We start from the raw sequence: 15533 nt of genomic DNA on the forward strand, positions 1-15533 counted from the left end.
GCCACAAATGACTGCAGGAGACTATTATTTTTAATAGTGAAGCAATAGTGAGAACTCATTAAAAGTTCAGAAAGAATCTGTCCACCAATATGAAATCCCAGAAAGAGCAAGTTAGGGCCAGATGCCTACAGCTTAGTTCAGACAGTGTTTGGGATCTGTAAGCAGCACCACATGGTGCAAGAAACAGAGAGACAAATGTCTGAGTCTTAGAGGAGAGGAAATGTCTGATATAGCCACACTTTGAGATGTTTGTTGCTGATTTTATCAAATGGTGTTGCACTACTGTTTGTTTGCATACAATATCCTTATAATAGGATATCCTTGGTATTCCCAGGGGTGGGGTGGGGAAGCAGGGGGGATGACGACACACCAAATTCAGACGTGACATAAACGAGTACAGCTCTCATTGAAATCACTGGAATAGTGCTTACGTATGGAAGAATTGAATTATTTCCTGTTTGTATTGAAAAGGCACAGGGATAAGTTAAAATACAGCAGTCCTGCTTTATCTTGTATTCTTCTGTTAATTGTTTTTGAAGCTACACCCCTTTCCAATAGATTTATTTTGCCTACCCACTGATTGCCAGATCAGTGCAAGTTATTACACCAGACATGAAACTTACATCATTGTTTATCTCACTGTTGAATTTGGCCCAAATACTTCCATCAAGTTGCAGCTACTTGCATCAGGCTACATTTGGCCCTTAATCCTTAAATACAATGCTGTAATATACATATGTGTTAGATACTTGCATGTAACAGTTTAAGCTTCTTGATGCAGAAAGATCATGGTTTAGGTTCACGTAGGGAGGGATTTTCAGAAGTGCTCAGCAAAGGCCTAACTGCTCTCACTCAAGTCAACTCCATTGATTTCAATGGGAGCAGAGTTAAGGTAAAGCTGAGCACTTTTGAAAATCGCATCTGTAATGAATATTATCTCAGGTTTTAAAACATTAATGTGACAACATATACAAAAACATGTTCTGGCTCGTGTTTGTTTTTTAGAACAGAGCCATATGTTTACCCCTCCATCACCAGTGACAGATCACGCTCCCCCACATCACGAACTCTGGGTACACAGACGGATTACCGGGATGGTGAAGCTCAGACTGACCCGTATTCCCCAGAATATGTAGTACCTCTGGGTTCAATCCCTGAACTGCTGACACTTGCCACTCTCACTTGGGGTGAGTTGGAAGAACCAGAAACATTTCTTTACAATAATTGTGCTCTCTTCCCTTGAGAATGGCAGAATTGCTGTTTCTCTCTGTCAGATGTCAGTTCTCTCAGCTTTAACATTACCTTGCCATGTTTCATTGGGATATATCAGTTTATCTAGCTTTAAAATGGGTGTAATAAAAATATTTACCTACACAACAGGCCAGTTGTGAGGCATTTTGTAAGATGTTTTGAGATCATTTAGTTAAATGGCAATAGATATTGTAAGTGCAAATTATTATGATGATTTTCATTTTTCTTTCCACTACTATGAATGCCACCTGCCTCCAACAGTGGTAAATGCTGGATGCTTCAAAGTAAGGTGTCTATCCTCAAAATGTATCTAAATATGTAATGCTGTTCCATGGAAGGGAAGTTTCTTTCTTTCTTTTTCCTGCCCCCAAATGGATCTCTTTATGCCCAGGAGCAAGAGGAATTACAACCGCCTTTTTAATGTTACTATAACCATGGTAACTGCAGGCTATTCACATTTTAAAAACTCACTGAGCTAGGTGCCTTAGATTTGTTAACTTCCATCTTTCAAGTATTTAGTCTCTATTTACTGTAGAGTTTTCTACTGTGCTCATCGCTATAATAGCTTTATATGTTAGTCATGGATATTGCCCTGCCCCACAGTCTTTCTAAAGAACTACTGCTTCTTTTCCCTGTAAGGGCGGGGTCTTCCAGCAGGACAAGCTGAGGTGGAGATGATTGAACGTGCCCGGGAGAAACGTGCCTGGGAAGCAACTCTGCCACCACTTAGTGATCTCTCACAAACTGAGAAGAGGAGGAAGATGATGGATGACATGGAGAGGAAGGAATGGGCCTTTAGAGAACAGGAAATAGAAAAGTAGGTACAAATTATATGCAGTGTTGCTCTTTCAGTTGTAAGGAACTTAGGTGCAATTTGAAATCAGGTAGGTCAGGGGATCGGCAGTAGGATGCATGAACTTTTATCTCTAGGTTGCGTATTCATTAGTGACTGAAGGTCATCATTTTTTGTAATTTGAGTCCAGTTCCTCAATTCGTCCAAAAACCCACCACCACAAATGGCACTCTTGTTGGTGTATTCAGAATAGAGGTAATTCTGAATGGGCATGGAGGAACCAAACTGAAATTGAAGTACACTGATTTTGGGGGACTTTTTGGTGAAAGAAGCTATTACCCAACACCTTGCACCAGGGATAAACTCACTTTTAAAAATGAAAAGACTAAAATGTTGTATTTGCAGTCTGGATGTATTTTACAGATAGGTCAATAGGTAAGTTGTGTTTAAATATAGCAGTGCGGCTTGGGAGCTCTGTGAGCACCTCCATTTATATCATGCCTCTTTTTCTCTTGAAGATTGCAAGATGTTCGACTGGAAGTTTTAAAGAACCTTTTGAGGAGACGAGAGGAGGATCAGAATGAAGTGGATGTCAATCGCTTGGATGCCCACTGGTTTAACCGTCAGCAAGACAAAGAAGAGAGAGTGAGAAAAATTAAACATGAACATATAAAAGGTAATTTGGAGGATAAGGAAAATTATTATAAGGGGGACTTAGTTTCCATACCAAGCTATCTTCCTCCACTCCATTTTTACAAGGCTGAAGCTGTGTATTCAAGATGAGGGCATCCACAGACCACACTGTAAAACTCCTTGGGCCATATTAGTCTGTCATCCACACTTCTTACTAGAGGAATGACAGCCTGACTGAATTTCTTAGGTTATGACTCTTTCAGAACTGTTTGTGTCAGGGAATGTCTCATGGTTGCAATTCCTTTTCAGCAATGAGAAAGCTGATAGCTAAAGGGAAGAATGTGGAGGGGAAGTTGGAGAGACGAGATGTCATCAGCGACTATACTGACTATGCGTCGCAGCCCTATGGACCTCTGTCCAGAATTGGTTACTTTCCGGACAACCATTCTGAACGTTATGTAGTAAAAAACCACTTTCTTAACACCTATGAGGGTAAGGCAGCTTGGAAAATCTTAAATTAGATATTGGCTAAAAATGTTGGCATAAGCGTGTACAACAATTCAAATATCTCTCTCTACTTCCACCCTGTCTCGTACTCCCACTCCCCCTTTTCTAGGATTGCTTGAACTGGAGGCATCTCTCCCACACTCTGTTACTCAGCCCCAGACCAAAGCGCCGAAACCCAAGACTACCACCACTAAAGAAGGATTTATTAAGCGGACTTCTAGGCAAGATATGGAGCTGGTACAGGTTCACCAGGTACGGTGCTGCAGCCAAGAGAAAGCAAATTCTTTCTAGATTTGAGATGCACCTTACATGGAAGTGCAATTGGGAAGGCACATCTGTCAACTATCTCCAAATTCACTTCCTAAATTCCCCTCTTAATGCTTTTATAAAGACTGAAATAAGGCCATCTTCAGGGAGAGAACATATCAAACATTAATAACTAGCAGGTTGTCACGTGGCATGATGGGTACTGTTCTGAATTCAAATAGTCTCCCTTTTTTTTCTCTTTTCCACATTTTCCGTCTTCTGTGCCTACCCTGTGGAAAGCTTCCTAGTTTAGTGAAAGGAGTAGCTTGCTTTCTTTCCCATCCCCAGTCGTTCACGAACATCCATTTTTCCTCCTATTTGTTTCTTTGGCCCTATGAAAATGTGATAGGATTGTGAAATCTGATGTAAATCAGCAATTCTCCTCCTCATGCTTGCCTTCCTTTCCCCCATCCCTTTAAAATATTTTAAAAATATGACAAACCTATTGGTTAAAATGTCAAATTATTATTATTTAAATCAGTGCAGGATCAGAAGTTTCAAAATTCTGCACATCTGAAGTAAAGTAGGTCAATTGTCCCAACTTATCCAAATTAGATTAGAACAGAGGAAGCAGATCACTGCAGTTACCTAACAACTTAGATAAGTATTGTCTGATTTTCTGAATACATAAAATGCATATGCTGTCACTACAACTGTGCAAGCAAATCTGTTGTCCACACATGTAAATGACCAGTGTCAATTTACATTTGAAATTAGGTGAACTGTAAGGCATGCATCTTGTGTTGCAGTTACAGACTTGTGTTTTTGAAAATCAGGCCTATTGGATAAAGTATTCCTAAAGTAAATAATATTTATTATATACACAGTTGTCAGTTTTATTAGATTTATCTTCAAATCCAGTTGATAAGAAATATTTAGTCATGCATTGTGTGTGTGTGTAATTTTTTTTCTTGTGTTAGTGTAGCACAATAATATATTTAATACAGGCAGTAACTTTCTGTTAATAGAACTGAAATCTTGCGTTGAAATAACTACCATACTACCTCAAATTCAGTCATCTAATCTTATGAAAGACAGTGTTGGATTTGGTCGCTACTTGGAGGGAAAATTTTCAAGGAAAAAACTTCAGATGTGTAGAAAGTGCTAAGGAGCTGTCTTTTATGGAATCAGTACTGAACGAATGCCCCCTATGCTTGTAGACTGTATGCCGGGGTGGGCAAACTTTTTGGCCTGAGGGCCCCACCTGGGTATGGAAATTGTATGGTGGACCATGAATGCTCATGAAATTAACACTTCAGAGATATTCAAATAAACTTTATTGAAGATACACTTTGGAAATAAACATAAAACCTTACTTACTATTATAAATATACCATCATAAATTATTACAGTAATTAACCAAACTTACCCCCTTTCCACGCCCTTTCTCTCTAGCCTGGATTTGTTGGGCATCAGCTTCCAGTCATTGGAATTGAGATTCACCAGCCCCCTGTTCTCAGAAATCTCCTCCCACGTAGGTCCTGACAGCCCACAACTTTGAAAACTGTCACTGAGCACTCCCTGGCCAACTACTCTTTGTTTTATCTTCAACAATGGAAAATTAACACTACTAAAACATCAGAGTCACCTAAGCGAACAAGTAGCAGGCAAGTGGGCTTGCACGTTCCAGGCTCTGATGGCACAGGAGGCATGTTTGGGTTGTGCAGCCAGAGTAACATGCATGCCCTCACACCCATCACACAAGCACCAGACCTCAGCCAGAGCGCGGCAAGCCCCTGACCCCGCTTCCCAGCCGGAGTCCTGGAGAAGAGCAGTGGAGCTTGAGGGCCAGATGAAAAGGTCTGATGGGCTGGATGCAGCCCACAGGCCATAGTTGCCTGCCCCTGCTCTATGCTATTGGAGGTGTCATGTGTCTTCTGCATAAAACCAAGGTCTTAACCACCTGTGGTCATGATCAGAAGGCAAGAGACTCCTGGCATTCTTCCAAGAGTTAGAGATGTTAGCTCATGGTTTTCTGGCTAAATTCCAATTTCAGCAATTGCATTGTCTGTCTGTCTGTCTAAAGGACTTCTCATGTTTTTGACAGACTATAGTGAAGATTCCCAAACTGTAGTCATGGATTATAAGTGATCCCCAGAGTTGGCTGGTCAGTAATGATGGCTCTTGTCCTTGGTGTCAGCTGAGAGAAATAGATGGAGAAGGGGAGACTTAATTCAGAGTGAAAATAGAGATAGTGGGCCAGATTCCTGCCTGGTATAAATCAGCATAGCTCCAGTGACTTCAATGGAGCATCACTGATTTACACCAACTATGGATCAGGTCTATTGTGATGGACTTTTCAAAAACATCTATTTATTGCATTAAAAACACCTAAAATACACATTCTTTTTTCTGAGAATCTGCAAATCTATTACAATGGGTCTTACTCCTACCTGTGGTTACTTGGAGGCAGAGCCAGACCTGTCAATCAAGGCAGGATGGGGATGGCCACACCCCTGAAGATCCTGCTAGTCAGCTTGAACTGGCTCCATCAATGGCAGGGAGACTTAAGTTTTTCTGCTCCAAGGAACAAGGGGAAAAAAAGAATCCTTTTCTGATTGTTTTAATCTTAATAGTCAGCTTATTGGATTCTAAGCATTGTTGGGCTGTTGTTTAGCTGTGGGGGGGCTCTGCAACAAGATTGCGGGAAACTCCTTTCTGATACTGAGGTAGCTGGCTGCAGCAGCTTCTAGTGTAGCATGTCTGGGCAGGCTGTTCTTTCAAGAACACCTCACAGGCAGCCAGAGAGAGAAGTTGGCAGAAAAGGGTGCAAAAATGCATGGACTAACATAACCCTACTTGCTGTGGGTTGACCAAGCCCTGCCGCTTTCTTACACTCATCCACACAGCCAGCCCTGGAGGGATGGTAGAGAGAGCAACCCAGACTTGAAAAAAGCAGGCAGTAAAAGGCCTCTTGGCTTACCACTTATTTCTGACTGTTTACCTTGCTTTCTTTAGCAAGGTGTGAGTCAGCTCTTTTAGAGCTATTTCTGCAGGATTCGGTGAATCAACATGGCTGTGCCATGCGAAAGCTTCCTCTGGCCTTTCCTCAGAAAGGGATTTAGAGAGCAGCTATAAAGTTCAAGGAAACCACTTAGGGATCATCTTAAGAGTGATCTTTTCAAGTGTTACCCTTACTTCTCTAGCACAGCAGCAGTACAGTTCTCCCTTCAGATCCCCTCTTTAGTGGTAGTCTCCTTCTGTCCTACAAATAATAGGAGGAGGGAACCTTGTAAAATCAGAATATGCTCAGTGGTTGGGCCCTGAGAGGCTAATTAATCTTGTTTTCCTCCCTATAAATCTGAGAAGCAGTGGAGGAAAGGTTAAAGGCATCAGGAAGGAAGCTGCAGATTCTGAGCCCAGGAGTCACTTCTCTACAAAGGAAATTTCTAAGACTCGGTTTTCCCAGTAAAAGTTGAGCAAGCCATTCAAGGACACTCTGTTCCTCCATCTCTTCCATTTCTAGTTTACCACAATACAAATTTTCCCATGGTAAAGGCTCTAAAGGGACAAAAAGGCCCAGGAAATTCAGAGGAAACTCATTTGTCTTTCTGAGAGCATAAGCAGCTTTTTTCAGACTTGGGGCTAGATACCACGCAGTAGAAAACTCAAAATCAGTTTTTTGAGAAGTAACCTGAAACCATTCTCCAGAGTATTAGGTGGACTCTGTATTCCTCCAGATACAAGTTCCTGTAAAAAAGGAAATGTGGGAAGAAATGGGAGAGAAGCTTGGCTTACATTTTAGAATTAAATGACACACTCTAACACCAGGGTTATTGGCATCTCCCTCTTCCTCCAATTGAAACCTCAGAGTATGAAGACTAAAACGCCATCTTCTTCAAACTAGGATAATTGATTTCCTAGGGAACAAGAAGGGCTCTAGTCAATCCTCTTGCCAGTACCCAAAAATGCCAAAGTCTGAGGAGTGCTCAGCTGGAAATTCTTGAACAGATTCCTGTTATCACCACAGTTCAGGATGGATACCCTGAATTCCAACATAGCAACAAGTTCTAAAGAAAAAAATCTCACTAATTGATCTTAAGAACACCTATTTGCACTTATTACACAAGCCTCTCAGAGAAAATCTCTCAACTTCACATGCAACACATAATGTTACCACTATGCTGCTTTGCTTTTGGCCTACCTGCCTCTAAGGATGTTTTCCAAAGTATTTTCTTTGGGCAAAAAAGGGTTTGTATATACCTGTGCTAAGACGACCTGTTCATTGGAGCACACTTTCTGGAAAAGGCCCATAAGGGAGCCGTCACACAGTCCAGATTGTATTCTGTAATAACATGAATTTGTCAACACTGCCAACAGCTAAATGATGTCACGCAGTCTGTCACTTCTGGACATAGTCATAGATGTCAGATTATCACATCTGACAGGTCTGTGATGTCTTGGATAAGAACGAAGGTCTCTCACACCAACATACCATTGTGAGAGATTCCAGTTGTCTTCTCCAGAAGTTGCTTAATCTCTCAGGGTCCATCATCCCTGTCCTCCTTTGTGCTGTTGCCTGGGGGAACTCAGAAGGTCACAGTTAGTTGGAATCAGGGTTAATTGGTAAATTGATGCCAGTTTCAAGAACAGGGAAAATCATTCATGGAACAACTTAATCCAAAGTTAATGACAAAAGATTAGAGTGATTAAATAGGTCGTAAGAGCTAAATCTCCAGTCCTGGTCAGCCAAGATGTATCAGTGATGTCATACAGTATCCGTAGCTACAGTCATGCATTTTCTCTAACGGCCAAGAGCATAGCTATCCTTTTCTGTTCAGTGTTCTCCAGGACAATGAAAAAGGGGCACAAGTGATCTGGGTGGTCCCACATTGTCCAGGGAGGTCCTGGTTCTTGTATCTAATCAGCTGGCACGCACCACTCAGTTCTGTCTCCTCTACAAGAAGGATCTACTCTCAAGGAAAATATTTTGCACCCAAGTTCAGAAAAATTGTCTAACAACTTAATATGTGAGAAGTATTAATTAAAATGGGATATTCAGATGTTTACACTTTTTACCCTGTTTGTGGAGTACTTTCTCAAGGTTATCTTAAAGGGCCTGGTGTATATGTTCTTCAGTCCACTTTCCTGACTAAATTCCCTTAATTTTTGCCTTTGTTCTCCTTCTCTAGGGACGAATAGAATCCCACTGAAAGGTCACCTAAACCTCCATTTCCTTAAGTCAATAGTTCTCAAACAGGGGTACGCAGAGGTCTTCCAGGGTGCATCAACTTATCTAGATATTTGCCTAGTTTTACAAGAGGCTACATAAAAAGCACTAGCAAAGTCAGTACAAACTAAGATTTCATATAGACAATTACTTGTTTGTATGGCTCTGTATAGTATACACTGAAATATATGTACAATATTTATATTCCCATTGATTTATTTTGTAATTGAATGGTAAGTATGAGAAAGTAAGCAATTTTTCAGTAATAGTGTGCTGCGACAGTTCTTTGTATTTAATGTTTGCTTTTGTAAGCAAGTGATTTTTAAGTGAGGTGAAACCTGGGGGTATGCAAGAGAAATCAGACTCCTGAAAAGAGTACAGTAGTCTGGAAAGGCTGAGAGCTTTTTTGCTGGTTCCTTGTTCGGTTTTCTTCACGCAACATTTTTGTATTCTCTGGCTCTGAATAAAAAAGTGCGAACATCTGAGGGGAAAACAACTTCTATCTTCAAAAGTTTCTGAAATGTACCAGTTTAGTTATCTAATAACTGAAGCTATAACAGCAGTATTTTTAAAATTTTATATGGATTAAAACAACAGAGCTAGATATTTTCTGAAGTGTACCCTGCATTCAATATTGATTTTTAGAGCCCTCCAGGTATCAAGAGTATACAGTTGTGAATGGGAGGGGAAGTGTTCTGAAACTTTATATAAGAGGAGATGTGTACATGAGACTCTAAGATTTGATTTAGACTGAAGAAATTTGCAAATCTGTGACAGGATTCCTAGGGTACAACCTGGAACTGTGGGACTGCTGTGCCCCCTTAACTCTCCAGCTGAGGCTGTCTCTCATATTGCTTTGCCAGTGACAAGCAGCAAACCCCTCCAGGTGCTGTCCACCAACATGCAGAGGTACACCTAGCTAAGTTGCATGAATGATCTCCAACTCACTCTTGAGCTATACACTGGGAAACACCAGCAAATCTCCCAAGACCTCTGCCTTGCACCACAGAAATATACCTTCTTACACTGCTCAAGACCTTCTCTTCAACAATTCAAGCTCATTAATTAGTTTGCCACTCTGTCAAAGGATAGTGGACATGCACCAGCCTTTGTAATCTGAGCAGATTCCCCAAGCACTTTAGACAATCTCACTGGTAAGGATAAAACATGAAAATAAGCTTAACTACAGAAAGATAGATTTTAAATGGTTATACGTGGAAGGCATAAAGGTCAGAGATAGTTACCTTAAGAAAATAAAAAGTAAACATGCATTCTAAATCCTAAACCTTTAGACTAAGCAAGAGTTGAATCAAACAGCTTTTCTCACTGGATGTTGCAGGTAGGTTACAGTCCTTAATACACAGGCTGAATTTCCTTCTTAGCCTGGGACCAATCTCCTCAGTTGAAAGTCTTTGTTTTCCCAGCATTCTTTTTTGCCTTCAGTTTAGGTAGGGGAGAAGAGAAGTAGCCTCATGAGGCCCCGTCCCTTATTTTTTACTCTCAATTAATATCCCAGGGAAGATACTGGCCTAGACATGTCCTTGCTGAGTCAGAGAGTTCAGCAATCCCCATTGTTTGAACAACTGAGTCATAGAGTTGAGCAGTCTTCATTGTGTGGTGCTTGCACAACGTCTCTTTACTGAACTGCAGATCTCTTGTTTACAATTCTCCTGATGGTCAGTGGTCATTTAACACCCGCCTGAGTCACCTTCTTTATTGGGAAATAGCAATGGGTGACTTGGAAACCCACAACATATTTCAATAACAACTGTATAGCAAAATCTCATAACTTCATACACACTAACAATAATATATATTGACAAAACAATGAGTTTTCCCACAGATCATGACCTTTTATATCTTACATGGCATGCTTTGTATGAAGTATCACAACTATATACGAATGATGAATATAGGGGGTTACAGGGTGCTACTTTGAGGTACGGTGTGTCACAGACCCCCTCAAATATCATTTTTCGCTTTGTCGTCAAACACTGTATTTGTGATGTTTTGTGCACTCTAACATCTGGCACTTTTAACAAATATGCCTAGAGAGGGGGTCATATTCCAGTTATGGAAGTATATTATTTATAAAGCTTATAAAGGCTGTTAACTGCTTTCAGTTTGCAAAGAAAGTTGCCTCTGTACTTGATACTAAGTAATTACTTAAAAATAATTCATAGGTAATTGATTCAGCAGAATTTCCATTTTTTAGAAATGTAAACTCATTCTCCAGCTGTGCTTTTCCAGAATGTAGTATATTAGGGGTTAAGATCAAACACCTTCTGGACTCATTTCCAGAGAGTGAGTGTCAGTCTATGCACTTGCCAGCAAGGTACTGTAAATATACACTTATCCCCATGCCTTACTTGAAACTTCATCAAGGTCTTCTGACCACCTTATTTAACAATAATCTACAACACCTGACTTTTGAGCTGAGATGGAAGGAGTTGTAAGAAAATTAAAGGTACAGTTGTGCAAGGTGCTGAATGCCCTCAACTCCCATTGTAATTCCATAACAGCAAGACTGGGCCCTAGTGTCGTGTGCTATCTAGTACAGTTTTTGAACCCTGTATGGAAAGAGCCTAAATTGTATGACTTTTTCAGGCACTGCTAGAGAAGAAGAATAAAGTTAAGGAGCCAAAGAAGCCCCTTCGTTTCCTTCAGAAGATAACAAAACCTGTTCCTCGGCCCCTAACTCCAACACTGCTAAGACCGTCAACTGTAAGTTTGATGTTTTTAGAAGTTTTTACTGTAAATCCTGTATTAGTCACTATCAAGTTACTCAAGGAGTGTCCAGGAAAATAAGAGAGCTAGTTAGTTTTTGTCTTCTGTACAATGTTTTTTACTTAAAAATAAAACTGACAGGCAGCATAGCATTAGACTTTCACCTGATTACTGCACTATGAGAACCTTGATAGGTACAGAGAATCAGTTTTAAGTAGCACAACATTCTCCAACATTAGGCTATAATATTAATCCAAAATAAATTAGTGTTTGGGAGGGTCTTCTTACACCCCTGTACCTTGTCCCTTCTTGGTGAGCTGTTCAGGGTTTTTCTTCCTTAACCCAAAAAATACTCCCTAAGAGTTGTTGGGTTTTTGTTTTTTTTTAAAGCAGGTTCCAAAGTACTTTTTTTTTTTTTCCATGATAAACATTTTTCCAAACACCAGTCATTCTTGATTGTCTATTTAGAGATTGTGTGGCTTCATTATGATAGATCCAATACCATTGAATTTCACCCAAATAAATCCTACCAGCTTCCTGTCCAGTTCTTCAGTTGAAGTCTTACTGTAGAACCATACAAAAATGTGGATCCTTATCTAATCGGCAAAGATGGTAAACAATGCATTTGCAGATATCCGCAGATTTGCAGGGCTCTATTCAAATGGCCTTAGATAGGTAACACCTCAGGCTAGCTTCAGCTTCTGATGCTTTCACATCCTCTGCAGGACTGCTGAGTGTCTTGCATCAGGCATTACACTCATGCATGCGGCAGCCTCATCAAGCCTCCCCTGCTAGAATCTCTCATCATGCAGGGACTGAGTAGGGCTTCTTCTGCAATTACCCCTCTTGGATGCCAGGGCTTTCTGTGAACAAGATGATACTTCTGTCACAACCATCATGGAGGTATTGGCTGAGAGATGAGCATCTCAGGAGGCCATATGTGGCAAGCTGGAGTGACAGGGACAGAAGGGAATGTAACAGAAGACTGACAGAATGGAAGAGACTAATCCAGGCCTCCACAACTCTTCCCCTTTCCCTCACAACAGCCTGGCAAAGAACTGAAAACTGTATCAAATGACCACCCTGACAGAGGGAGAGAGGTCGTTCTCACTCAAGCCAAGAACTGACATGAGACTTTGACCCAGTTATGGGCCCCGAGAAAGGACCTGAAGTACTTGAAACCTACCAGGGTCTCCCTATGAGAGATGGGTGACACCTGGTAAGGCACTCAGGCATATAAACTGTTAGTTGTTTTCAGGATATGATTTCTCTGATACTTTTGTTCTAAGTCCCAGGTCTAGAAGAAGTAGATGGCAGGATACTGCTCCAAGAAAGGTGACAGCTAGAGACTTAAGTGGATGTGCCCACAAGGCCATAAAAGCATCAGAGGTGCATTTATCTCAGGAACTGTGACACTCACAACCTCAGAGGCTGTCCTTTGCTCACTCCAATACCCTACGCAGTCGCCGCTGTCTTCTCCAGGCTCCTCTAATCCTCATTCTGCCTGTAGATCCCCTGCCCCCTCCTGCTTCTGCAGGGTGCATGTGATAGGTTTCTGCATCCCCTCAGGAATTCTGCTGGGAAGAGAAAAGCAGTGACGTTTTCCTCACTGTCAAGAAAAATCACTCATGGAGTTGCACAAAACTTACCAGCTGTACAGCTCCAAATACAGGGAGTAGCTCTGCATCTGCCATCCCACAAGAATGTAAATAAACCCTGTAGGGGGTTGTTTTTACTTCTCTAGCACTTGGTGTATGTTTGTCATAATTGGACCTATAAATTTATTCTAATTGTGAGCTCAACTGTAAAAAGTGAGCAAAAACGTGTAAAGTGTCACAATTACCTGTAACAGTAAATGTTGATGGGAGAAAAAGTAGAACAGTCAGACAGAATGAATCAGTCAAAACGAAAAGGCCTAGTGCTGTAACTCACGGACTGTGCTAAGGCCATTCCAGGTAAACAAGAAAAGTAGGAGACTGGAAATCAGTGAACCAAAATTGATGTGTGAGAAATTGGGCCTGACTTGTGGACAAAATAATGAGGGGATGGGCTACTCCATCCATCAGTCTCTTTTGGTGTCCTGAAAAAGAGACTGGAGAAAGCTGACTACTGCGTCTCTAGCTGACTGAAAGATGGCAGCCATTGTGGCTGCCATTCCCCACTGTCTCCTGGGACTCTGGATCTTCTTCATCCTAATCCTGACCACGGAGAGGGAGCCAAATGATATTGCCACCTCCACTGGCTCTGGCTCAGTCACAGCCGCCACCTGGGATATGAGACTGTCACACACATCCCCCGACCTTTTGTGTGTTCTTCCCCTTCTCCATCTAATTTCTTCTCTCTCCTATCCCTCTCCGTTTTCCTTCTCTCTAATAAGAGTCTGGCTTAGGCGGCCAAGACTGTATTTTGCAGTACTGCTGTAAGCCTGTGACCAGAGAGAAGCAGCTAAATGCAGTGCCCTAAACAGCCCAATTTTAGTACAAGTTTGCCGGGTCTCAGAGTGGCTGATAAGATCATGTGCTGTGTCTGTGTTTCTCTGGTGATGAAGTGCAAGTGAGACTTAACGTCAGAGATGGAAACTGTATTGTCTATCTCTGCTGTTCTTTTCACTCTCTGTTTTGTGTGTGTTCATCTTGTTTTGTCTTTTAGAAAACAGGATTGGACTTTAAAAACTCCAGCAGCTCCAGTCTATCTTAACTAACTTCTCCCCTTTCCCCCAAATAAGGACAGTTATTACCGTATGTACTGTATATACTATACATTACTGTTAAACGAGGGGGCTTCTTTCTAACAAGTCTCTCCAGCTAAAGGGAGAGGAAATAAGGAGTGCTATTAAAATGAAAACCTTAATACTTTACATTTCAAATGCTGTTTTTCTCTCTCTTCTGTATCTTTAATCTAAAATTAAAAAGGATTTTTAAGGGTATTTGCCATGGTGCTAAACCAGCTGAGCTCTCTGTATACCAGACCCCAAACCTTATTTAAAATGGTTTAATATAGGGTAGTTTCAGGCCCATGTAAACACCTTTGAGTCTTTGGACTATATATTCCATCCTAATTAATACAACACGTGGCAGCTGTCTTAGTTTCCTCTCTGGTTCACAGTCTCCCTCTGCCAGTAAGGCATTTTATGCCTCAGTTTCCCCTCTGGCTGGCTGGGTGATTCGCAATGGTTTAACGTACCAACCAAACTATAAAGTTCTTTCTTTCTGGAGTAACAACATAGTCTGTTTGGGTTTTCCCGCATGATACAAGGAAGGGAAGGGGCTTTTCGGAAGCTCCAGGCTGGGAGAGACCCTTAAGTGAGAGCAGTTGCATGCACCAGGCCCCAAGCCCACTCCACTTCTCTCATCCTAAGCCCTTTCCTTCTGCATTCCCCACAAGTCTGATTCTTTTCCCCACAGTGCAGGGCACACAAGCTGTTTTCTACTCCACTGAACAATCTCTCTGGGAGTCCATCCCCATCTCCTCTCCAGGCTTCCTTTGCCCCAGCCCTCACCAAGCACTTTCACAGGCTTCCTCCCAGACCTTCTAGCTCCTAAGCTGTCCCATCCTGGCCCTTTCCAGGGACCTCAGTAAGAGGAACCATGCCCTGATAACTCTAGACTGAGCATGAGAGTTTGCCTTCATAGTCCTGCCCCATTTCCCGCTATGCATAGGTGCCGGTTCCATGGGTGCTCTGGGGCTGGAGCACCCACAGCGAAAAATTGATGGGTGCTTTGCACCCATCAGCAGCTGCATGCCTCAGTTCACCTCCGCTCCGCCGTCTCCCTTGAGCACACCACATCCCCGCTTCTTCCCCTAGCTCCTAGCACTTCCCGCCACAAAACAGCTGTTTCGTGGCAGCAAGCGCTGGGAGGGAGGCAGGAGGAGGGGGAATGCAGCATGCTTGGGGAAGAGGCGGGGCCGGGGTGGGGATTTGGGGAAGGAGTGCAATAGGAGCAGGGAGGGGGCGGAGTTGGGATGGGGACTTTGGGGAAGGGGTTGCAAGGGGGCGAGGGAGGGACGGGGCAGGGGTGGAGGGGAGGAGGCGAGCACCAAGAAAAGATGGCCCCTGTGCCACTATGCCTTTGATCTGAGCTGAAATCAGGAACAAGCTACAGTAGGCCTGTAGCCTTCCTTTAAGGGACAGCACACCCTGTTACA

At 42.1% G+C, this 15533-nt stretch overlaps 1 protein-coding gene across 2 annotated transcripts in view; it reads left to right on the forward strand.

Annotated features, from left to right (window-relative positions):
* MAATS1 (MYCBP associated and testis expressed 1) overlaps positions 1 to 15533 on the forward strand; it is a 61633-nt gene that overhangs the window by 12340 nt on the left and 33760 nt on the right. For both annotated transcript variants that reach the window (XM_030534109.1, XM_030534119.1), the window contains exons 6-11: positions 1006 to 1187; positions 1891 to 2068; positions 2563 to 2720; positions 2987 to 3169; positions 3294 to 3436; positions 11268 to 11384. In XM_030534109.1, coding sequence (XP_030389969.1) covers positions 1006 to 1187; positions 1891 to 2068; positions 2563 to 2720; positions 2987 to 3169; positions 3294 to 3436; positions 11268 to 11384 — 961 coding nt within the window. The remainder of the gene's footprint in view (positions 1 to 1005; positions 1188 to 1890; positions 2069 to 2562; positions 2721 to 2986; positions 3170 to 3293; positions 3437 to 11267; positions 11385 to 15533) is intronic.

The sequence above is a fragment of the Gopherus evgoodei genome, chromosome 1 (genome assembly GCF_007399415.2).
Source record: "Gopherus evgoodei ecotype Sinaloan lineage chromosome 1, rGopEvg1_v1.p, whole genome shotgun sequence".
NCBI lineage: Eukaryota > Metazoa > Chordata > Testudines > Testudinidae > Gopherus > Gopherus evgoodei.